Raw genomic sequence first — 25,760 nt, forward strand, 5'->3', positions numbered from 1 at the left:
TCAAAATCAGATTTTAGTTCATATACTTGTAACCAACTTTGCATAAATTCTAAGACACCAAAATAGAAGCAATAAGTTAGAAGCACTTTCAAATTAACAATAACTCATTACAAACACATACTAATTATAGCATCTCCAATCATGAATATTTAGTTTTGTTTAAACATTATTCTAGTAGGTCCAAATTGTCATAGATTTAAGCAACTTATACATATTTTTCTTCAACAACAATTTTCTATTTTACTTTTATTTGTGCTCCACAATATTTTATATATTTAAATTATTTTAAGGTCATAACACTATTAAAGCCATTACACTATTCATAGTCATGAATGAAAATAAAAATATAATTTTTTAGTAAAAAAACAAGTAAAGAGAGAATGAGCAATCATTATTTAAATAAGTAACATTGTTAATAAATTTTAAGCATCAACAACTGTCATGTCATGTTGCTATAAAATAATTAAGCAACATTACTTAACTGTTCCAACTAAATTAAACATCTCCATTGGATTGCTCTAAACCATCACAATTCCCTTGTTTGGTTCGTCCTCGGCTGGAGGTCCATGTCATGTGTTTTTCACTTTTTCTGCATAGAAATCAAATCAACCGTTGAATGCTCATTAATCGAAGGATAGAAGAAGACTGAATGAACGTTGTAGAAGGCTTAACTTTAATTGGAATTGATAGCTCGGTCTTCAAGGCATTGATAGTGGGTGTGTTGGACACAGAGTTTCACTGTTGAGTTTGCCTGGGCCCAAGACTTGGCTATTCAACCTCTACTAAAATTTACACACAGTAGCTTATGAAGTGAACGAAGTAGTACAATGGGAAGAAGTCTAATAAAGCTAGAGAGATACACTGCATATAGCAGAGTGGTCAATCACAGGTCGATTTGACATAACCCCACATGCTGTACTATTCCAAAGCCTCGGTGAGTACGTACGCTGTGCTAACCTGTGAGCATCCTCTCGTTCTCTTGGCTTGGAAGGCAGAAAAAGCCTTTTACTTGAGACAGTTGCTTCAAGCTCATGATGTTATTATATATCTAGGATTGTAGCAATAGCCCATTCTGACTTGCACTCTTTAAGTAGAACCTCCAGAGATTGGCAATGAAGCACTTTTCTAGCCCCAAGTTGAAAGCCAGGATTATTGCTTCTCTTATTGCGATTGCCTTATATATGTAATATGTTCGCATCTTTCCACCCTTGGTACTGATCATATTTGTACTCTTTTGTCTCAAAATCACTTTTCCTAAAACATCTTTCTTCAAGCTTCCTGTTTCCACCACTCTAGTTGTAACTAAACCATCAACCTTAACCTTCATTCGCATCAGCTGCCGGAATCGTTGAGGATTCAAGGGGTATGTATTCCATTCCTCATTCTTTACTGTTTTTTATTTCTTTTTTCTTTATCTTTTGTTTTTATTCATCAGTCCTTATACGACAAACGGCTTAGAGAAGTTAGAATTGATGGGATATAAGGTGTCGGTGGGTGGGTTTGTAGTTGATTCTCTTTCTCTTGCTTGTCAAGTTTAGATTCTCTCTTCTCTTTAATGGATCTTGTACAGTGAAGTGGATTTCTTGGTTTGTATAATGTTCACCTAGGGTTTTCAATTAAGCTAGGGTGAGAGCTTTTGTAGGTCAAAGAGTTGCTAAAGTTTAAATAAAAGTTTCATTTTTCAAGTTGGAGGAAAAAGTCTTCAATAATTCCACATTTTTCTTTTTACCATATCTTAATCGGATCAATTCCTTTTTTCTTTATCATTTTGTAATTGCATCTAACTTTTCTTTAGCTCTTTTGATCTCCTAATTAAATTTATTGTGTCTTGCATCTGGACTAATAAGCGATGACACAACTCTGCAATGCAATGGTTCCTATTTGCTCGCTCTGTATGTTGGTGTTGCTGCTCCATCTTTAACAAATGTGATTACTTTGATTAATACACACCCAAGGTAATATTATATATTTATTTTTGATCAAGTATATGCAAGTTTTATTGTTTAATTAATAAATTAATTGGTAATTGTGATGTCAAATAAGTTGTTGGCAGAGTGGAGATCTATGGTTGCATTGTTTAATATGCATGATTTATTGATTATATATGAATTTTGAAATATAGATCAATGTTGTTAATGGGGATATCATAGTGTAGAGGTAATGCTATAGCATGTAGCTTTATAAGGATAACGGTTCCTTTAATTTTTTAATATATTACATATAAGGAGGATAGTTTAAGTGGTAAGAGTTAGAGACATAATGATAAATCAAGTGGCAAGAGTAAGAGTTAGAGACATAATTTTTTACTTTAGGGCATTCTACTAGAGACAATAACTTAGCTAGAACACGTGATGGGTGAGGTCGGAGACGTTTTTGACTAATCATATTGCATCATTCATAAATTGAGGTTTATACACGTTGGGATGTCGGACCTCGGTGGATTCCAAAATAGTCATAAGACCCGGATTTTCAAATAAGAACACCAAGAGTGTTTCTCAGTAGCAGACGGATATGACAGGCCTATGGTATACTGTTGATCTGACTACATTTGTTTGGTGTAAGAGGCGCCCGAGCGAAAAAGGTTACACACTAGGCCAGTGGTGACTGACTTGTTGGTGCCCAGCTATTCCAGAGCATTCTTTTGAAGCATGTCATTAGATTTCATCATACATGCTGACCTAATTGTTGGATGTGATTGATACTTGTTATCTTTCTAGATAATTGTTAAATTGCAAGTAAATGTCATTCATGATTTATTTAGAGGATATGCTACTTACATGCTATAATAAGCTTACTGAACCCTAGGACCTATCCCCATACACTTTATCGGTAATGTGTATTCTTTATGTATCTCTTTGAGTTGACCCCTGCGCCTGCTGTTTGTGTTTTTAAGCAAGTGTGCTGTCAGATGTCCATGACAGATTGGTTCATGATGGTCCACCCCTCAGAGGGGACTCGGTATGAGATGATCGACCAGGACATCCCCAGCTCGTGGGTGATTGACCCCGCTTGTCATCGAGCTATATATTCGGGGAGAATAATGGAGGACAGGGTTAGAGAGTTTGGGCACTTCACGAAGAGAGTCTTGAGACGGTATTTTGTTAGCTTTAACCTATCGCCTGACGTGCATTGCGGACCTGGTGCAGGAGTGCCACCACCGCCGTCGTCTGACGATGTGGACCCTCCGGAGGGGGAGTCTGTTGGATGAGTGTAAGGCCCAAGTTTTTCAGTTTATACCAAGTGAATAAATTCTTATTCACCAGTAGGTTTGATGCATGGCGAAGGGAAACCTGAACAAGAGTTTAGTAAATGAAATAAATGTATGAAGGAGAAAGTTCAGGAAAAGTCTAAGGATTGTATCGAAGTCGATTTAAGTTATAGCACGACTAATATTCGCATTTAAAACCTAGGACAAGAACCATAGGAAACAAAACTATGTTCCAGCTTTGGAACACTATAGGAATATAATTTCCAACAAACTTCCAGCTTTGGAACACTGTAGGAATTTAGTCTAAAAATCTTTAGAGAAATATTAGAACTTCTCTTTTTCCATATATCACAATCATTTCGAGGCGAAACTCTAGGATCTACGAACGTCCGATTCCAATCATCGGAAGTTTGCCGAAACCGAATCCCTGGTTTTTCAAAACCCTAGAATCAACCGTCAATGAAGACTTTTTCTATTCAGAGCTTCAAATGAAGATTCTACACGCGTACACCCATTTCTCTTGATGATTTCAATCTTTCTTCAGAAGGAAGTTTTCCATTCCGACATTCGATGCAAAAAGTAACTTATCGGGTAAAATAGTTTTACACCGACTTTGCATTAGTCACCTAAAATATAAGGAGACCTCATTTTAGTTTTGGAATTCTTTCGCCAAAACCTATCTTAGAATTCATGGAGAATGAAGCCGGAAAAATTAGATTCGCGAAACTTTCATTTTACCGCGTTTTGCCAACCTCTATATATAGCCAAGAAATGAGAAAATATCACAAATTTCCACCATTTCTCTCCAAAACCTGCGAATTTGCTAAGAGGAAGAAGGAAGAAGAGCTTTTGTTCATTTCTTGCTTGATCGTCGATCAATCAGTTGCTACTTCAAGGCTTCGAGGTATAGTCGCTAATCCTTACCTCTGATCGCTTTTTCCATAGCTTTTCTGTAGAGTTTTCTGAGCGGATAGTTTATGGGTTTTTGCAAAACTATCCTGAATCTTTCATTTCTGATTCTAAACCTCTTCCTTATGCGCCCAAGATCACTTCTGCCGGATTAGATTTTCCGTTATTTCGCCGGAATTCCGCCGGAATCAATTTGAGCCTAAAATACCCATTTTTGGAGTTTTTGGTGTAAAGCTTCAACCTTTAGGCTGAAAACTATCGCCTTAGCTTAGTGCTAGTAGGATTAGTTGTCATAAACGTCGTTGGTGACGTCCCTGTAAAATTTTATTTTTGGGATTTCAGTTTTGAAAATCCTAAGTTAAAAATCATGACCAAAATACCCCTGCGACAGTTTTTGATCCGATAATTTTTCCGAGTTCAGAATACCCTTAGTTACGGCTTATGAAAGCATAGGAACCAAGTTTGATCGAAGAAAAATCGAGCCCCACAATTACCAAAAGTGGCCGAGCCCTATAGGGGAGGAGGAGGAAAATTTCCTTTTCCGAAAACTTGTCTTTCGCGCTAGATTATCGTACCTTAGAGTATAGATTACTTCGAGTAACCTTAGTAAGTATCGATAACTTAGTTTTCGATAGATTCTGATAGTATTTCTGTGGTTTTGCTCTAAAGGTGATTTTGAGGAATTCCCAGAGGAGCAAGCCTTTGATTGTGAACGAGTGTTAGGAGATCGTCCTGGAGAATCTACAGGTGAGTGCTTCTCACTGAATCTCTAGTTAATGCTTAGGGTCGATGTTTCGACATTGTTTACTGTTTATGCACTGGAATTGTGTGTGATTGGAAAATGTTTTCTGAGGCTTCGGCTGACAATGTAGATGATGCATCTACTGAATGTTTTTGATGAGTGAATGACATGCTAAGTGCTAATTGGGTAATTTAGGATGTGTGGTGCATGCCTTATATATGCTAGGTGCTATGTGGTTATTGCTTAAGATATTGACATATGACATGTTGATTGATTATGATGAGTTAATTCTGCTTTTGCACTATAATCTGAGTTTCTGAACGGTGAGAAAAGCGGGCAGGTCATGCCGATTTTATTTTGAGAGTTTTGAGAAAGCTTGAAAGGACGAATGAGATTCGGGCCTTGTTGTGGTGTTGTATGGATCGAGACATTCTCTGGAGTCATTTGGGGATTAGGAGATCCCGAGAACTTATAGGATTCGCGATAAGACTAAAAGGATAATTATTTTGTAAAGAAAACTCATAAGACATTAAACAACCTCTAAATCTTTAAGTAATGGTAATAATCTCGGAAGGAAGCTTTGGATGCAAATCATAGTTTTGGAAAACGAGAAGTGTCGTCGGATCCCAGCATTGAGAAAGTTGAGGGGCTTCGAGTATGTAGATGTTGTGGTGCTGTTGGAGCAGCGTTTGTTGTTGTGCTGTTAGAGCAGCTATTGTGGTTGTGCTGTTGGAGCAGCTATGTTGTTGGGTGTATCTTCGACTTTGCGGCGCGAATCCGTATGTCCAAACCCGACGGGTTGGGCCGATTCGGCAATAATTTTCGACACGCGCGAATCTGTATATTCAATCCGATGGATTGGATCGATTCGGCGGTAGTCACTCAGGCACGCGTGAGTCCGTATGTTCAATCAGAGGGATTGGATCGATTCAGCGATTGCCATTTTACCTCGCGTGAATCCGTATGTTCAATCCGAGGGATTGGATCGATTCAGCGACAACTTTTCGACACGCGCGAATCCGTATATTCAATCCGATGGATTGGATCGATTCGGCGGTAGTCACTCAGGCACGCGTGAGTCCGTATGTTCAATCAGAGGGATTGGATCGATTCAGCGATTGCCATTTTAACTCGCGTGAATCCGTATGTTCAATCCGAGGGATTGGATCGATTCAGCGATAACCCTTCGACTCGCGTGGATCCGTATGTTCAATCCGATGGATTGGATCGATTCGGCGATAGTCATTGGACACGCGCAATGTCCGTATGTTCGACTCTTTTGAGTGAACCGACTTGGCGTTGTCATTTGTTGCGTGTGCGAGTCCGTATGTTCAACCCAAGGGGTTGGATCGACTCGACATGCCTAATTGTGGGAGTTGCGTGTGCGAGTCCGTATGTTCAACCCAAGGGGTTGGATCGACTTGACATGCCTAATTGTTGGGCTATCCTGGGGATAAGTCCGGGAAACCGGTAGTTTCCGAGTATGTGATACTCTTTGCTTGTTGAGCAGTTGTGACCATCGGTTTGAGATGAGTCGGATGATCCGGAGATCATCATGAGTTACTATGTTGATGTGAAGAAGTGTCTTTTGTCGCAGAATCGACTTTACCTTAGGGTAAGCTTTTAGAGACTTTAATTTACCTAGAACACGTGGCGACGTGTCGAGTGAGAGTCGGAGACGTTGTTTGACTAATCATCCTGCATTCATGCATACTGATTTAGTTGTCGAGTGTGATTGTTATTTGTTAATCCTATTTGGAACATGTTAATTGTTATTATTGCTGTTAAGTTCATTATGGAAAATGCAACCCTAGGATGTTATCCCTAGCTATAAGCCTAAGTGGCTATTCACTTATCTATATCTATTGGTGCTATTATTTATGTAATTCTTTGGAGTTGACCCTCGCGTCTTCTGTGTGTGCTTTGGCGGACAAACGCCCTTTGTCAGATGTCTTTGGCGGATTGGTTCACGACGGTTCACCCTTCGGGGGAAACTAGAGTTGGGATGCTGGAACAGGAGCCCATCGCGATAGCGAGCGGAGGACGGATGGTGTACATAGAGTAGGTCGTTCTGGATTTCGAATTCGGACGACGATCATGCCAGCATGTAGGATTGAGTGTTAGTGTGAGCTCCTCGAGATGGGATTAGTGTAGGAGTAGAGTCTTAGCTCTGAACATTATTTGTTTCATTCGGGACAGGGTAGTTTCCCACCTATAGCTTTTTGTGTGGTTTCTTTACGGGAATCACAGAGAGTTGGTTGGACTTAGGAGGTCTTGTTTCAGGCCGATGGGCCAGCTTATTCTCAGTTTTGAGGGATAGTGTTGCGGACACTTACCTTTAGATTTGGTTTGTACATTTTGCCTTCGGGCGCTACACTTTTCTTTCCGTCACTGGAGGTTACTCGTGACGAGGTTGTTACTTACAGCGGGGGCTGTTTATATATTGTATATTAGCTCTATTACTTTTCGCTTTTGGGTTTTAATTAATTCAGTCTTGTCTTAGTTATTATCGGAAAAAAAAAATATTTCACGTTTTTCCGCATTAAGTTTACTTTTGGTTACTAAAGTGACGCCACCGAAATCGGGGTGTTACAATGAGCTTCTTCGGGATCGAGCTCTCCTACCGTTGCTGACCGTGCTGATCGAGTTCCAGACCTGCTGTGCCGGTAGAGGAGCTTGTCACTGCTGCCACCCTTCGCCTGAGGACTTTGGCTTCCTCCCGTGGTTATCGTGTTGTGCCGTTGGTGCACATGATGGAGGAGGACGTGCTTGTTTGTGTGGTGGACGGGGAGACGTGTCTCTAGGATTGAGACTCGGTCGGTAGAGAGGGAGATCATCGACGTGGACAGGGAGCTGATCGTTATGGATTTTGATTCAGACGACGACTATGCAAGCGCTTTGGATGAGGAGTGTTGGGATACGCTTCTCAGGGGAGGTTAGAGTAGTAGTGTCATAGCTCTGATCGTCATGTTCTCATTTTGGGGCAGGGTAGGTCTCCGACCTTTAGCTTTATGTATGGTTCTCTCTGTGAGGATCACAGAGAGTTGGTCGGACTAGGTGGTCTTGCTTAGGCCGTTTTGGGCTGACTTACTTTCGTATGGAGGACTGTATTTCAAAAACTTGACTTCTACTTGGGTTGTACACATTTGCTTGCGAACACGACTTTCAGATACTTTCTGTTACTTTACCCGTCACTGGAGGTTACTCGTGACGTGACATGCTACTTACAGCGGGGGCTATATACATATTTGAACATTAGTTATGTTTATCGTTGTTGGGTTGAGTCTTTATTTTGTCAAGTCTTTTATTCGAAAAGAAAACGAAAAAAAATATTCACGTTTTTCTGCTTTATTTAATTTTCGGTTACTAAAGTAACGTCACCGAAATCGGGGTGTTACACTTTCTAGATCTTACCCTTTTAGGTTTGCCAAGAGATAGGTAAATGAAAAATGTGGGGTTTCGAGAAGCAGACGACTCGACCATTGTTTGGTGTTTCAATTCATTAATGACCATTGTACTTTGATTGCGTGATAACAGATGAGGGCATGCTCTATTGTCTATTTCTTTTCTTTATTATCATGGTTTTAAATGGATTGTCTTTATGGTTTACTAAGTTATTGTAAAGTTATTCAGCTTTTTGCAAAGTTCTTTATTTATGGGTTTTTAAGTATGAGTTATGGAGGATGAGAATAAAAGGGCAAGCCGATGAGGAAGAAGGTGGAAAGAGAATGACTTTAAGTGATTAATTTTTTTTTAGAGGGACCAAAACTAATATAAAAATTACACGTAAGATTAGAGAACTGACATGGAAAAATTGACCGGTCAAAATTGATGACACATAAGAAAAAAGATTTAATTTGATTAAAAAATAATTTATCAAGGATAAAATTTCATAGAAAGTTATTTCAAGGATCCAATTTGATTATATTTACAATTTAAGGGACCTACAGCATATTTAAACCTTTATATTTATTCTAACGTATACATTTTTTTATGTGTTAACAAACAAACTTTTTTCCAACAGTTGCATTATTTTATTTTTCATTTATTTTTTCGATAGTCTTGTATTATGATTCAATATGTTTTATGAAATCTTTGTGGTTAAAAGCTTTTGTTGATGTCCTGAAGGTGCAACCATGGTTTGCTATCGCTATTGGGAAGAAGTACCAAACCATGAAATCCCTGTTAAGTGTTTATATGGATCCAAGTAAATCGGAGCATGACAAGAAATTTTTACATAAAGACTTGATGACAGAAGGTTTGCTTAGTGGTGACAGAAGGTTATGTCAAGTTTGTTCATAGCGAATGTACAGAATTCTAGCGGTTCCATTAAAACATGATGTTGAGGATGGTGCTGATTTCTTTGAGCGTCAATCCTGAAGAGCTTTATCATTGTATGTATACAGTATTTTGTTTTCTTGGGGTGGGGGGAGAAATAACCTTTTCCATATGCAGGGTGGCATTTGAACCCTGCATCTAAAGGATGTCTATCATAATATACTATTCCGTTTTGTTTCATTCCACTCCATTATATTTTATTTCGTTTCGCTATGTTATATTCCATCGATCTAAACATAACCTCTGAGTTCGGACACAATAGAGTCTTCAGCCCAAGTAAACTAAACAATTTAAACATCATGACAAAACATCATGTGAAAGGAAAACCACCGTATTTCAAGTGTGGAATTTGGTAGCACGTAAATTATTCAATTGTTGCAACTTACAGTATTTTAGGATGGAGCTATTCCAGGCCCATTATTCAATTATTTAATTTTCTTGTTTTCAAAACTGTTTTTTAAAATAATTTTTAAACACTGTTTTATAGAACAATATAGGAAAAAAACTTGTTTGGTAATTAAATTTTGAGAACATTTTTGGAAATAAAAAAACATAAAAACTTGTTTGATAAATTTGTTCCCAAAACATGTTTTGAGAAAAAAAAAATAGAAAACTCGTTTGGATATCCTTAGGAAAAAAGTAATTATTATGAATTTATTGAATCATTTAATTTTCATTCCTCACACTCCTAAAATGCACATACCAATCCCGAAGCCAAAATAAAAACACACCACAACAATCCCACCTATATCACCCAAACTTACATGCCCATACGTCACACCCTTACAAACTAGTTCTTATTAGTTATTACATTGGTGTCCACATAGACTCAATGACAACTTGCATGAAGGCAAATAAAATTAGTATCCTGCCACTATTTAAACAACTAGATAACCTGCATAAATCAAAGAAATAGAATGCAACGCACGGGACCTGCGTAGTTCTCATCTGATGCTTGCGACCCATATTGGAAACAAAAATTCACCTATGCAAACCTCCCCCAAAGTGTTTCAACTCTATGATAAGACTTTTTCATATACTTTTATTCATTTATGAAAAATATTCGTGACAAAATTGTTAACAATGAATGATAAGAGTTACCACTTACCAAAACACCATAAATCTTAAATATAAGTATAATAAACATATATAAAATATCATTAATGTATAATAATTATTAATCCTAAAATCAATATAAGTATAACTTAATAAATAAAGTAAGAACATAAATCAAATTTGATAAACTAGTCATTTCGGTGTGCCCACATCATATTTGCAACATAATCTCTATATCCTGCCATTTGCGTTGCTCCTTCATCTGATAACCTTGATAAGTTGTCATTATTAGAGTTGTTCCCTCTATGCCATAATCTTCGTTCATGGTGCTAGAACCTTCATTCATGGTGCTGGAACCTCCATTCATTGCATCAATTTCTATAGGATCCATATCTTCCCATAAACTAAATAATTCATCACGCAGATTCCACTTACGTATATAATTATGAATTGTACAACATACTGTCACTATAAGTCGCTGCCTAACAGGTTTATATGAAGGCATCAATTTTAAAATTGGAAACCTATTTTTTAAGACCCCAAAGCAACGCTCAATCGTCATTCTTAGAGATGAGTGCTTGTAGTTAAATAATTCTTCACAACTCCTGGGTTGTCTACCTTGACCTATATATTCTTGTGCATGATATCTTTCACCTCTATAAGGGGGGAGGAAACCTCCGGTACATGGGTAGCCAGAATCAACAAGATAAAAAAACCTGTATCAACAAACTATGTATTAATTTTGATCTTTATTTTATTTACACAAAAAATCCTCATTACAAATGATAGTATTTACCTGCAGGTGGCCAAGAAAATTCTGCATTTGGATTGGTAAGTGCATCCAAAAAAACCTTTGCTTCATGTGCACTTCCTTCTCATCCTGAATACACATATGTGAACATCATATTGAAATCACATGCACACATAACATTCTGTGTGACTGTTGTCTTTCTACCACTGCATGACACTTGTTTCTCAGCAGGAACCCATGCGCTTACATGTGTTCCATCAACTGCACCTACACAATTCTACAACAAAAGCCAAATAAAAGAAATTGAAACTTGATCGTAGCAATATGACATTTATATAAATATGACATTTATGATAAAGTTAATTACCTTGAATCAAGGATAATATTTCTTGTTATTCTTAATTCTATCAGGCATTTTTGTGGACTCTTGTTTAATCAACTCTTTTCTCAACCGACATACTGCCCTTAATACTTCCTTGAAATAATGAGAAACTGTTTCTGTGGAGTGTTGGAAGCGGTTAGCAACAACTCTATGGCGAACACTGTGGCCAATTATGAACAAAAACATGACAACTTTTTCTTCAAGAAGGACATCTCTTGAGTCGCTCAAGTAGTTCTTTCCCCTAATTTCATTACAAAAATTGAGAAAACATGTCTTCTCCATTCGAAATAACTCAAAGCAAGTCGTTCCAGATCCATTTAACATCTCAGCAACAAATCCACGACCATTTAGAGCAGAATTGTGTACACTTGCTTTATTTAAATTTTTTTGATAATATGGATACACTATGTCAACTATCATTAATTCATCATCATCACTTGATTCAGAAGAAGAAGAAAAATTATCAGAGCTACTAGCATCACTTGCTGGGTTTATATTATCACAATGCATTAATAAATAACAATTCAATCATTAAAATCTAATCAAATCAATAACACTAATGGAGGCCAATGAAAATAATATCATAATACTGGAAAAAATTATGAAATCAGTCATACTAATCAAGTCTAAATAATAACGAAAATACACCATAATACTAAAAGTATATCAAATTCAAAATCTAACTTAAAAAGAAGCAAATTTTGGCCTTAAAGTTTAACTAGCCATCCCTTTCTCCTATCACTAGGCATGGTAAGAAATGTTTCTCTCCACACAAGCTTCTCAAAATTTTCTATGGCTTTTGCAAAAAGATCATCTGAAATATCTTCAATCTCTCCAAGAACAGTCATACACTTGGCCATAGAATAGTCAGGAGTATTCTCCACATTCTTAGCCATAAGTTTCTCAGCTCTAGCAAAATTAATCACTGCCCTCACCTTAGACGCTTCAGTCCATGCTGCAAGTGCATCTCCCATTTGATTTGATTTAGACTCTTTCTTGGGTTTTTGCTCTTTTATAGGCATTTTGCGCGTTCCACTATGTGAGATGTGCTCCACTTCATCGTCCGTACTATCCTTATCAACATTTACATGAACCCAGTGTTAAAGTATTGATCTTCAAGGTCATTTTCTTCATCTGTATTTGGTGGGTCTTGGGTAGAGGAATGATGAAGTACTCCAGTTGCAGTACTTCTATTGAATATGATGCCCAACAACTTATAATGCTCACATCCTTTCTTCTGAAATTGAGCAGCCTCTTTATGTGCCTAAAATAAAGCAACTAATTATTCAACTAATTGTTAAGAAAGTTTACATATATATTAAACTATAACCTCACAAATAAATAATATTTATCGCTAAACTAAATCATACCCAAATGTAAGTTTGCCAGACTTCTTCACTTGCAGTAACAGTGTTGGTTTCCGGATCCCAGCCAAATCCAGTGGTTTGCAAGAGTAAAGAAAACTCACGATGCATTGTACGCAATCTATTCATCTTTTGTTTTACTTGTTTAACACTAAATGAACGACTTGTCATGGAATTCAATTTGGAAGTAATGGAATTCCATATTTTAGAGTGAAATACACCATTTGGCATATTTCCATTTGTGACTTCATCAACCATAATGTCTATAAAACATTTGACAATTGAGGCAGACCAAATCTTGGACTCATTTTTTTCAACATTAGAATCCATCTATCATAAATAAACATTGAAGTAAGTAGACTATAAGTAACTCACAAGTTCTTAACAAAGCAGGGTCTGAAGAGGGTTGAGTCCATAATATTGTGAACAGAAAAAAAATTCAGAATAGAAAGAGTTTACAAAAATTAAAACAAGCAAATAACATAGGAAAAACAAAATGTGGCTACAGAACAGGGAAAACAAAGCACCATGTTTGATCAACTAATATCCCACCCAACTAATACACCTAAGCCACCAAGAATATATACTATCAACTGTAATTAAAGTCTGCCACCAAACCAGAATTTTATGTAAGTAAACCAGATTTATGGCTATGCAACTAAGCCTAGAAACCTGCATCAATCAACTAGGACGAACTAGAGAGAATAACTACAGTGTTAGATGGGGCAGATTTAGATACAATGTTAGATGGGGCAAATTTAGATTCAATGCACACCATAGCCAAGAGAAATTGAAAGAGTTATATAAGGTTTAATTGCCACACATACAAAGAGAAATTGGCATTCCTTCCCTTCACTTCAATCCATAATACAAATTTGTAATTTAAATGCTAAATGAAATTTAAGTAGATACATGACAAAGATTTGGTCGATCCATGACATATAAGCCACCTTTTGAAAAAGTAGCACCCTATAGAGTTCCATCCATGACAAATTCTACATGTAATTTAGATAGATACCACTTAGATGATAATGATTTGGTTGGTCACTAATCACTAATCTAGATATCATCAACGTGCAAGTTTTTTTTTTGAAAGGCAAAGAAGATGTATTAAAGAGAAGCACTAGGAGTGCAACAATCCAATACAAATAGAACACAAAGAAAGAAAGAAAAAAACAATAGCAGACAAGGAAGAAAGCTTAAAAGCACCTACGACTAAAGCACAACAATAGTCAAAACCAACCCCAAAGTATACTAATTTAACAGTATGTATTTTCCATCTAGGCTCTCTAATATATACCCTCTAGAGAAGACATTTCCAGGTCTGCTATATGCACCCGCTTAACCAGCGAAACCAACATAATTCTGAATCCAATGCAGCTCACCCAGTAGACATACCACATAGGTCCAAATAGAGACCACTGCAACCTTGGCTAAACATCAAAGCCATTGACAGTTCAGTAAAATCAGCAAAATAACCACAAACAAAGCCTGCAAATTTTGAATAACCCTCTCCAAAAAGTCTTCTGCAGCTGCCAATAATTCTTGCACAAAATCAGACCCATCATTGCCATAATTCTAAGATTAGTCCAGGATTTAAATGCCCCCAACGTGCAGGTAATTGATTGGAAAATTAATTAATTAGCTAGCTTCTAATTGTGAAGGTCACACACCATGGTATTGAACTGCATGTTTGGCACATTTTACTGAGTTCTTATAACTGTTAAATGACAAGGACAGAGATGATTCTAACATTTAAAAAGCTCATGCTTTTTGTCTATTTACCATGTTCTCATAGTTCTCATACTAAAACTTTTTCATAAATCTGTAAACCACATATCAAAACACCCAATAGACCCAATAATCACCAACCGATGCCAGTAGAGTAGTAGACCCACCTAAGACACTGCCTTAACTAGATAAAGCACAGCCAAAAGTAAGAGATACAAAATACAAAGGGCTTTGCTTTCCTAGAAACAAAAAAAGATGATGAGAAGAGGCATAATAACTTCACAGAATCAACAACAAGAGATGAGGAGCAGATCATTATGGCCAGAGAAGCAAAAGAAGAGAAGATTACCTTGATCGATCGAGTCTTCGCAACCCACACGAGAAGAAGCGAAGGGAGAAGCAATGCGCAGAATGATGCATCAAAGCCGCTAAGAGAAAGAAGAGTGGATATGTTGTGTAGAAACCCTATTTTTCTAGTTGCTGATAATTATGACTGTGCCATTAATGAGAACTACAAAAAACAGTATGTTCTTCGTGTTTTTGATGTTTTCAGAACAGAAATGCAAAACTATAAAACAAAAACAATTTTTTTCTGTTCTCATTTATTTGTTTTAAAAACAAAAAAATAGAAAACTGTTTTCAAATTAATTTTGAGAAAACAATTTAACCAAACAAGTTTTTTTGTTTTTTAATTTTATAAAAAAAAAATGTTTTTAAAAACACTTATCAAACAGGCCCCCACCAAAACTCCCTTGTTTAGTTTAACTGTATCCTCTTTCTTTAAGGCTTCGTTTGGATTGATGGAGCAGGAGAGAGTGGAGTGGAAGGGAGGGGAGGGAGGGATAGATCCATTGTTTGGTTTATTTAAAATAGGATGGAATGGAGTGGTAAGTAATGGTCCAACATCCATCATGCTCCATTACATTCCATCAGATTTACTCCCCCCCAAATTGGATGGAAAGGAAAATTGGTCACTTAATTAAATTATGAAAATACCATTCTACCCATGGTAACCTCCATACATAACTTCTCCTAGTTGGTGCCCTAATTTTCTCCCATCACGTAACAAAATATGGCGGCAGATGACAAAAGCTTCCCGCCTTTTACCTTGATAATATTCTTTCACCCATTCTCAGTTGCTGCCAACGTTGTTTGCTCCTTCTCTTGGCTTTCCCCTTTGCCCTGCAATTGGTCTCTGCTGCAATCCTTTCCCTTGGCAAGGTGAGTTTTTTTTTCTTCTACTTATGAATGGCATTCCAATCCAATTTATTGCTTAAACTTCATCTGAATCTTGTGTTGGTGCGGCCTCTTCTTGAACTGTACCCTGTCGTGTTCTGTCTCAAGGCTTGTCTCTGTTATGTTTTTTTTTGCTTTTAGTCTTGTTGTTAGTGTTGTAGCAGAATTAGAATTGCTGCAGAACTAGATTGGGTACTGTATATATTGTAATTTTGAATTGAGGGGTCCCTAGCTTCTCTTTTATATATTACATTACATTGGCTATTCCTCATCTGATTGGTTTTCCAATCCACTACTGTGCATCCTTGGATCATAGCTGTGCGGTTCCGTCCTCTCTTCTGTTTGGTTTTGATACTCCTATAGATTGTTGTGAAGGCACCTTTATCTGGATATTTAAGTCTCACCCATTGAAGGGAGTTTGTGATGGGGTGTTTTAGCTTGCAATTTTCGTGAAGGTTGTGGTGGTGTGGCAATTTATTAGCTTGTTATTTTTGTTATTTTGGATTTGTTTCCCACTGCTGGCCCTAAAAAAAACATTGGCTTACCAAAAAATAATCTTGGAGTCCTATACAGATGAATTATGAATTTGGTTTGCTAGAGAGATTGATGAATTACACAAATATGTCACTTGCTCTTTAATCTTTGGCTATTTAAGTATAAAAGTATTGAGTGGAAAAGTGTTGTGATGGATTATTGAGTGGAAAATTGCCATTTAATTGCCATTTAATTGCCATCTAACTTTGGCAAAGAGGAAAAGTCTTGTCGCATTATGCCTAGGTGACTTGTCTTTGGTTTATAGCTTTTGCACAAATATATGATGGGAGCTATAGCAAGAAGTATTATAATTTATGTTTCTGTTCTTTTAGCTATTTTGTGAGACTCGGATTTTTAAAGCTTAGAATAAATAAATTAATTTCCTGTTCACAATTAGGATTTAATACAACGTGAAAGGAATTTACATAAGTGGTTGCTGTTTAAAAATAATTTAATGAAGAAGAAAATTCATGGATTAATTAATTATATCCCTGTAGTCAATTTAGTCGATAACTTGACTCATTTACATGACTGTCTTAGAACGAGAGCGTTTATATAGAGCCAAAGTACTCTTAAAACACTATAGAAATTAAGTCCTAAGAATTCTGGAGATATACAGAATTGCTCGTATACCTTCCTACGACAAGCAGATTAATACGAAACCCTGGAATTTACGAACACTCATTTCCAATACCGGGAGGTTTGCCGAAACTGAATCCCTGGTTTTTCTAGAGCTATTAAATTAACCTACGATGAAGACTTTTCCTGTTCAGAGCTTCAAATAAAGATTTCATCCGCGAACGCCCACTCTAATCGACGTTCCAAATCTTTCTTCAGAAGGAAGTTTCTGCATCCGAGGTCAAAACCATAAAGTGCATTTTAAGCCGGTAAACATTTAAAACAAGCCTCGAAAACCAAAAATCATACTGATATTTCTTTGAAGAATTAGAAGATTCAGCGGGAAGAATATCGTGTCTAAAATACGTTGGAATCAGTAGGAAAAATCGGAATTGCGAAATAATCATTTTCTCACGTTTTCAATTTCCTATAAATACGACTTCAAAAACTCAAAAAAAATCACACCATCCTTTTCATTTTCTTTGTTGGTCGTGGGTGAGCTTGAGGGAGAAAGGAGGAAGAGTTTTTTTTCCGGTTCTTGCCTGATCGTTGCTCTGTTCGTTGCTACGCGTAGGCCTCGAGGTACTGATGTTATTTCTTTCTTCTGATCTTAAATTCCGTCGCTTTTTGCTATGTCTTTATGTGCTCCAAGTTTTGAGCTTTTTGTAAAACTGTCAAAATAGGTTGATTTTAGTGTCTAAAAATATTCTCTTCGTACCCAAGAACAAGAATACGTCATTATTATCGCCAAATTCCAGCCGGTTTGTCCTAGATCTCTATAACATTGAAAATGACCCATTTCTTCTAAAGTTTCTGTTTTTATCATCTAAAACTTGCGACTGAGCTTAGCCTCAGTAGGATTAGTTGTTCTAAATAATTTTAGGAACGTACCCATCTAATTTATTTTCAGAAATTTTAACTTTGAGTTTTCGAGCTAAAAACACTGACCAAAATACCCTTGTGTTAGTTTTCGATCCGATAATTTTTCTGAGAGTTTCCCTGGCCTAGATATCGCCTAAGAATACCTAGGAATTAAATTAGATCGAAGAAAAAGTTCGGGAAGCCTTATTTTGATAGTGGCCGAAACTTATATGCCATGTTACCGTGTCCAAAAATAATTTTTGGGTCTGTATGGCTTGAGCTATGGCGTAGCTCTCTCCGTTGTCGAAATTTTGGCTCTGGTTTCGTGTCATTCTGAGTTCTGTAGCTCGAGTTATGCACGTTTTAGTGAATAAAGTGTTTTTGTACAAAACTTGAATCGAGTCAAAACTCATCCATTCGGAAAAAGCCTTTCCATTCGTGCCTAAATGTGGGACTCTGAAGCTCCTTGAGCTTTGGCTAACGTTAGTTAGTATTGTTTCGAGTGTATCGACTTATTTTGAGTGATTTTGCTTTGTTTGCTCTAAGGTTCGTTTGTGGAAACTTTGGGGTTGACTAAACAAGCTTGTGAGGGAGACCTGCACCGCGAGACTAGAACAACTCGAGGTTAGGGCAACTTACTTACTAGCTATTTTTGTGTGTAGGCGTCGATAAATTCGACTTGAATATATTGTGATAGTGAGTGGCAACTCACCGTTATTAGCTAATGACATAGAGTCGACTTGTTCGACTTATTTGTTAAATTCTGCACAAATATTGCAAGAACTGTTCTGAAAAATGTTTTCTGGAGGCTTCGACCGAGTGAACTGATTGAGACGTGTGTCTCCGTTTTCTGGGCTTCGGCCGACATGGGAGATTAGGATTTATCGCATTGATATGTTGATAATTGACTCACATGCTTAATTGTTAAATGGTTAACTATAGGCTATGTGATTATTTGTTCACATGATATTTGAATTACATATGGGATTACTTGTTCACATGATATTTGGATTATATTGATTATATTGTGTCTTTCTATTACGCACTTGAATTGCTGACTATATTGAATATACCGTGCAATTGTGCGAATGAGTGAGGATCGTCAAGATAGTGGATAACGGGTAGTTATGCCAGACTCCTGACGAGTTTTTGGATAAAGTTTGATGGGACGGACCGAGGTTCGTACCCTATTATTGTTTTATGGATCGAGACCTTCTCAAAGGAAAATTGAGTTTGAAAATGATATTGGAAAAAAAACCCCATTTGAATTCACGTAAGAACTTGGGTTGTTCTGTCTAAGGCAAGAAGGGCTTTTAATGGGGCATTGTGCCCGACCAGCTTACCTGGGAACTTCTCGGGCCATTACTTGGGTGATGATGGACCTTTTGTTTTGAGACCTTCTCCAGGGAATCATTGGAATTATGGGATCTTTGAAACTAATAGGATTAGAGACGAAACTTAAACAATTTCATAATGAATCTCCATAATGTATTAAACAACCTCAAAACCCTTAATATAATGATAAAAGACTCAGACGAAAGTTTAGGGCTTGAACATTAAGTTTTGAAAATGAGAAGTGTCGTCGGATCCAGGTTTCTGGGGAAACCATTGTGCGTTGGCACTTTGCTCGATGAGCAAGTTTTATTGGTTGGCCAATCCAAGGGATAAGCCGGGGAACTAGTCAGTTCTGAGTATGTTGATACTCTTTTGCTCGTTGAGCATTTTGTTTGGCCATCGAGATGGTGAGCCATGGTAAGTTGAAAGGTCACTGAGTGCGAGCTGCATTCTTTTGCTCGTTGAGCAGTTTGGTTGGCCATCGAGACGGTGAGCCCAAGTGACTAGGAAAGTTACCAAATGCGATTAGCACTTCTTTGTTTACCTTAGGGTATTGTAGAAACAATGTACTCTAGCTAGACACGCGTACCTTGGTGAGGACGATTCGTTGTTTGGCTAACCATATTGCATTCATTCATACATTTGTTGGGGAGCGTGCAGCTTTCCGAAGGACGATATCAGATCGGACTTCATTGAAGCGAGATGCTTCACAGGAGCGTGCTGCTTCACAGGAGCGAGATGCTTCATAAAAGCGAGATGCTTTACAGAAGCGAGATGCTTCATAAGAGCGAGATGCTTTAGCGGAGCGAGATGCTTGGCTTGTCCCATCCATCGAGATGGTGACATTTTATCCGGATCATCTTTTGAGCATGACATAGCATTGGCACACCATGCACTTAACTATATTCGTTGATATATTGCTTATCGAGTTTTCGAGATATAACTTATTGAATTGTTGAGATATTGAATTGTTATTAGAAATCTGATAACATGTTATGTATATACCTTAGGGCAGACGATACAGAACTTATATGTATATATACAACCTATATATATATATACACCCCTTTATTCATCACATGTTGCTTGTATTATCTATTATATTCTGTGAGTTGACCCTAGCGCCTTGGCTTTGTGTGTATGGTTGTGTTTGGGCGGTCGGCCTGCTGCCAGACGTCCAATAGCTGATTCAAGATGGTTCGTCGTTCGGGGAGGATCATGAGCGCAATGACTACTACTAAGCCTTCGACGTGGACCCGGACTTCATGCATGATCGGATGAGGGTCGATGTTAGGAGTGTATTATTTGGGGGATTGTTTTCACAGCTCTGATTGTCATTTCTCATTTTGGGGCAGGGTAGGTCCCCGACTATTAGCTTTTGTGTGGTTCTCTTCCAGGAGGATCACAGGGAGTTTGTCGGGCATAGGAAGTCTTTCGAAGGTCGTTTGGGGCTGACTTATCTTCTTGAAAACTGTATTCATAAAACTCATGGTTCTGACCATGGGATGTACTTATTCGCCTGCGGGCACTATCTCCAATTACTTTATGTTTATTATCTTTGGGTTGAGTCTTCATTATGTTAAGTCTTCTATTTGAAAAGAAAACGAAAAAAATATTTACGCATTTTCCGCACTATTGATTTAAAGTCACTAAAGTGGCACCACCGAAATCGGGGTGTTACATATTTGGCTTTCTTCCTTTACTTTTTCATGTTCGATGCAGTATAGAGCATGTATTGCTCTTTTCCTCTTTAAATTATGTTATGGATGATTTTTTTCCAATTTTTTCATTGTAAAGAGTTCTAAATTTTTTAGTCATGATAAAAAAATTGACTTATTATGACGTACATTTTCATAGATGACTAATCAAGATATAAGATCCAAACGGTGGCTGTAAGACCCGGATTTTCGGAACAAGTTAATTTCCGACTCACGCGTGGAATCAGTGTAAGTGTGACAGGAGTTTGATATTTGAGAAAGATTAATGAAAAAGAAAGTTCAGGAATTGCTCGAGGAATGTGGCGTTGTTTCTTTCGGAGCTAGTGCGAGTCGTCTGCACACCTGCCTTATGGCGAGCGTGTCCAGAATAGGCTATTTCGCTCTTAAAGCAACGTTTTGAGTGAGATTTCGAACTCTCGGAAAATTTAAAGATTCTCTTTATTTTTCCATCGACCAGCGTTTCATTTCGGAACTCTGGACTGTACGCACGATAGGTTTCACTTTTCGGATGTCCGCCGACGCTAATTTCTTTGCTTCGAAACCCTATTTTCGAGCAATGGATGAAGACTTTTTCTATTCGGGACATCTAACGAAGATTCCGTCCGCGTTGCCAGATTTGTTTCGACGTTTCCAATCTTTCTTCAGAAGGAAGTTTTGTCGTCCGGCGATCACAGCAAAAAGTAGTTTTTCGGGACAGATTTAACCGACACCGCTTTTGAGTTTTTCGATATCGTTTTTCCCATATCATAGATATTTGTTTTGAGTTCTGGATTTCTGACGCCAGAATCTCTCTTAGAATTTCTCGGTGATCGTGCTGCAAAAATCGGAATCGCGAAATTTTCATTTTCCCGCGATTTCACCCGCCTATAAATAGCGCGAAAAAGCAAAAATCCTCTCATTTTCACCATTGGAGGCCCAAATTCGTGGAGAGCAAGGGGGGAGGAGATTTTCGCGAAACCTTGACCAATCTTCGTGCAGTTCGTCCCTACTTCTAGGTATCAAGGTAACTAACACGATTCCTACCTCTGATTGTTGTTTCTGTTGCGTTTCTGAAGCCGTTTCTGTGCTCTAAGTTTTGAGCTTTTTCTAAAATTGTCCGATTTCTCTGATTTCTCGCTTGGGTTATGTTCCTTATGTTCCCCTGAGTCTAAAACCTCTGTCAGTAAACTCTGATTGCGATTCAGTTGTCCAGGATCTGAAAAATTGACTCAAAACTCTTTTTGTCTCACATTTCGAAACTTTATTGTCGTAAAGCTATAATCTGACTTCGTGCCTTTAGGATTTGTTGTCACGGATGTCATGAGGATCGTTGCTGTCAAATCTGTTTTCAGAACGGATAACTTTGAAGTTTTGAGCCTTTATTTTGGACCAAAATGCCCCTGCGTAGTCGTATTTCGGCCCGATTGTCCGAAAATTGTTCTGACAGTTTCTTTGCCTTAGTTTTACCCTAAAACTACCTTGTAAATTGATTTGATCGAAGAAAAAGAGCCGAAGCCCTTTTCTCCTTATGGCCGTGGGTTTTCCTAAGGGGGGGGAAGTTTTTCGGTTTCGGAAACTTGTCCTTTCGTACCCGTTTGTCGTATTCTGAAGCTTTGATGCTTTGTCTATCGTTTATGTATTGTTTTGCGATCGAACTAATCGATTTTGTTTGGATTCAGCTTTGTTTTTCTCCGAGGTTCAGTTGAGGGAACTTTGGAAGACTCAGAGCAATTGTTTGAGGAGAACTTTGTTTGCGAAGCTGGAACAGCTCGAGGTTAGGGCAACTTACAATATTAGCTATGATTGCATGATAGGCGTCGATAAATTCGACTTATGCTTTATCTGATATTGTTTATGATGTTGAGCTGATGTTATGATGCTTTTCCATAACTTGTGATGTTGTGCTTTTGTTGGATTGTGCGTTTTGACGCAACTTCGGAGTGGAGATTCATTGATCTGGTGATCTTTGACATTTCGGGTTGGATGAACAACCCTAGGCAAGTCCAAACGAGGGGTTTGAGGCTTAGCCATTTGTTGGGATTCGTTTGAATACTTAGACTTTCCCCGAGAAACTTCTTTTGGAGGGTTTTTGGAAAACTTAGAATGATTAGAATTTCGAAAACTAGAGACTCTGGGAGACTTAGACTTTGAGAAGTAAACTCATAACTTGACTAATTCAATTCGAAACGTTTTTACTAAACGAATAATCATAGGAGAACTAAAGGGGAAAATATTTACGAAAGACGGGGAAAAGTCGGCTTTTGTTGTGGGTTTGGAGAGTTTTGGAATTGGGGAAAGCCACTAAGGTGAGCTATGGTGATGATTGAAAGTCACCGAGTACTCTAGTACTCTTGGGAGTGTTGTTCGAGTCGTGCTGTATTGACCGGCACAGACTCTGGGTTTTGTTTGGGCTGTGTTGTATTGATCGACACTAGACCCTCGTGTAATCTTGTTGGTGGAGTTGTGTTGTATTGACCGACACTAACTCTTGGGTTGTTTTGAGTTTGGGTCGGAGCAGTTTTGACCATCGAGATTTGATGAGTCAGATGACTCAAGAAGTCATCAAGGGTGATTGCACTCCTTTCATAATTAATTATCTTTTGTCGCCGAATCGACATATACCTTCGGGTACAGTATATCTATATACCTTCGGGTACAGTATATACCTTCGGGTACAGTATATGCCTTCGGGTACAGTATATCTATATACCTTCGGGTACAGTATATACCTTCGGGTACAGTATATGCCTTCGGGTACAGTATATCTATATACCTTCGGGTACAGTATATGCCTTCGGGTACAGTATATCTATATACCTTCGGGTACAGTATATACCTTCGGGTACAGTATATGCCTTCGGGTACAGTATATCTATATACCTTCGGGTACAGTATATACCTTCGGAGCTTCACTGAGGCGTGAGACTTCGTGAAAGCATGGAACTTCACTGAAGCGTGAGACTTCGTGAAAGTGAGTAAGCTTCACTGAGGCGTGAGACTTCGTGAAAGCAGAAACTTCACTGAGGCGGGAGACCTCGTGGAGACGGGAACCTTTGCTGAAGCGGGAGACTTTGCGGAGGCGTGCAACTTCACTGAAGCGTGAGACTTCGTGAAGGCGCGAAACTTCACTGAAGCGTGAGACTTCGTGAATGTGTGAGATTTCACTGAAGCGTGAGACTTCGTGAAAGCGTAAGACCCCATTGAAGCGTGAGACTTCATGGAAGCGTGAGATTTCATCGTCGTTTACCCTAGGGCAACGGCAGGGAACATTGGTTTAGTTGGATATGTGTGTGTTGGGAGGACGATACATTGTTTGACTAACCTTATCACCTAACTTCATATGTTGAGATTATGATGATTTGATGTTGATGAACATCGTTAGGTATTAATGATTGAACTGTGTAGGAGATTCGAGAACATGCTATGTATATACCTTAGAGTAGGCAATACATAACTTATATGTATATATATACAACATATGTATATATCCCCTTTATCACAAGTTGATTGTATATCTATTGTATTCTGTAAGTTGACCCTAGCGCCTTGGCTTTGTTTGTATGTTTGTGTTTGGGCGGTCGGCCTGCTGCCAGGCGTCTGTCAGCCGGTTCATGATGATTCGTTGTGCGGGAAAGACCCGGAGCGGAACGATTATTACTGAAGCTTTCGACGAGGACCCGGACTTCATGCCTGATCGAGGGAGGGTCGATGATAGTAGTGTGGGGTATGGGTGGTTAGAGTCTTTTGGAGTTGGTTGTTACTGTAATAGCTCTGATTCGTTTTGCTTTTGGGATCGGGTAGGTTTCCGACGCATGACTTTTCGTGTGGTTCTCTTACTGAGGGTTCACAGTGAGTCAGTTGGACCATAAGGGTCTTTGCTTAGGCCATTTTGAGGCCGACTTTCTCCTAGTGGTTTGTAATTATACTTTTTCTCACTTACACTTCTGGGTCTGTATATATTTGCCTACGGGCACACTGCTTTGGAGTCACTGCGAGTGCGCGTGACATGGAGTGCAGCTGAGGCTGTACATGTTTATATTTGTTGTATATCGGTTAGTTGAGTAGTTGGGTTTTGTCTTTACTTCCTTATCGTTTTTATTAAAAGAAAACGAAAAAAAATTACCTGTTTTCCGCGTAAAGATTATTTTTGGTTACTAAAGTGACACCTGGAAATCGGGGTGTTACAGTGGCAGTTGCTTCAAATGATATTGGTTCAAGTGTCATGCCTCATAATCCTAATCTGTGCACTAAAAACCAAGACTAGAAGATCCCGGTTACCTTCTAGAATCATAGAGCATAGAGATAGAGTAAGAGATGAAATCATGAGACAAATTGTAGGCAATGATCGATGTCGTGATATCATTCGTATGGGTCCTCAAGCTTTCTTAAGCTTGTGCACAATATTAAGAGAGCTAGGTGGACTTCGGCATACACGACGAGCGACAATAGAAGAGCAAGTAGCAAAATTTCTGTACATAGTAGGGCACAATGTAAGAAATCGTGTAATGTCCTTTTTCTTTAGACGCTCTGGAGAAACTGTTAGTCCTCATTTTCATAGAGTACTTCAAGCTGTGATAGAGTTGGAGGAAGTATATTTGAAACAGCCAGATGGAACACATGTTCCTCAAGAGATACTTGACAACCATAGGTTTAACCCATATTTTAAGGTAAACATATATTTTTAGGCTATACTTTAATATTTCATTAACAAGTAGATATCACACATGCTTAATTAGATAAATGAATGTCAGGACTGTGTTGGAGAAATTGATTGTACACATGTGCGTGTTAAAGTTCCAGTAGAACATGCTCCTTGGTATCGTGGAAGGAAAGAGTACCCCACACAAAATGTTTTTGCTGCATGTTCTTTTGACTTGAAATTTACATATGTCTTGCCTTGGTGGGAAGGAACAACATCAGACTCAAGAATAGTGAAAAGTGCATTGACACATGAATACGCTCTTAAAGTTCCACAAGGTAATGAAAATACAATAAACA

General features: G+C 38.1%; 1 protein-coding gene and 1 long non-coding RNA gene across 2 annotated transcripts; one reads left to right on the forward strand and one right to left on the reverse strand.

Annotated features, from left to right (window-relative positions):
- The first annotated feature begins 497 nt into the window (after nucleotides 1–497).
- LOC130737473 (uncharacterized) lies at nucleotides 498–9,375 on the forward strand. The gene is made up of 3 exons (XR_009018743.1): nucleotides 498–1,363; nucleotides 1,848–1,955; nucleotides 8,988–9,375. It is a non-coding gene; the product is annotated as an uncharacterized LOC130737473 (long non-coding RNA).
- Nucleotides 9,376–11,968: 2,593 nt separating this feature from the next.
- On the reverse strand, nucleotides 11,969–12,639 carry LOC130735224 (uncharacterized). The gene has a single exon (XM_057587301.1). The coding sequence runs from the start codon at nucleotides 12,406–12,408 to the stop codon at nucleotides 12,094–12,096; it is 315 nt and encodes a 104-aa protein (XP_057443284.1). The 5' UTR covers nucleotides 12,409–12,639; the 3' UTR covers nucleotides 11,969–12,093.
- Between the last annotated feature and the right edge of the window lie 13,121 nt (nucleotides 12,640–25,760).

Source organism: Lotus japonicus, chromosome 2 (assembly GCF_012489685.1).
Source record: "Lotus japonicus ecotype B-129 chromosome 2, LjGifu_v1.2".
Taxonomy (NCBI): domain Eukaryota; kingdom Viridiplantae; phylum Streptophyta; class Magnoliopsida; order Fabales; family Fabaceae; genus Lotus; species Lotus japonicus.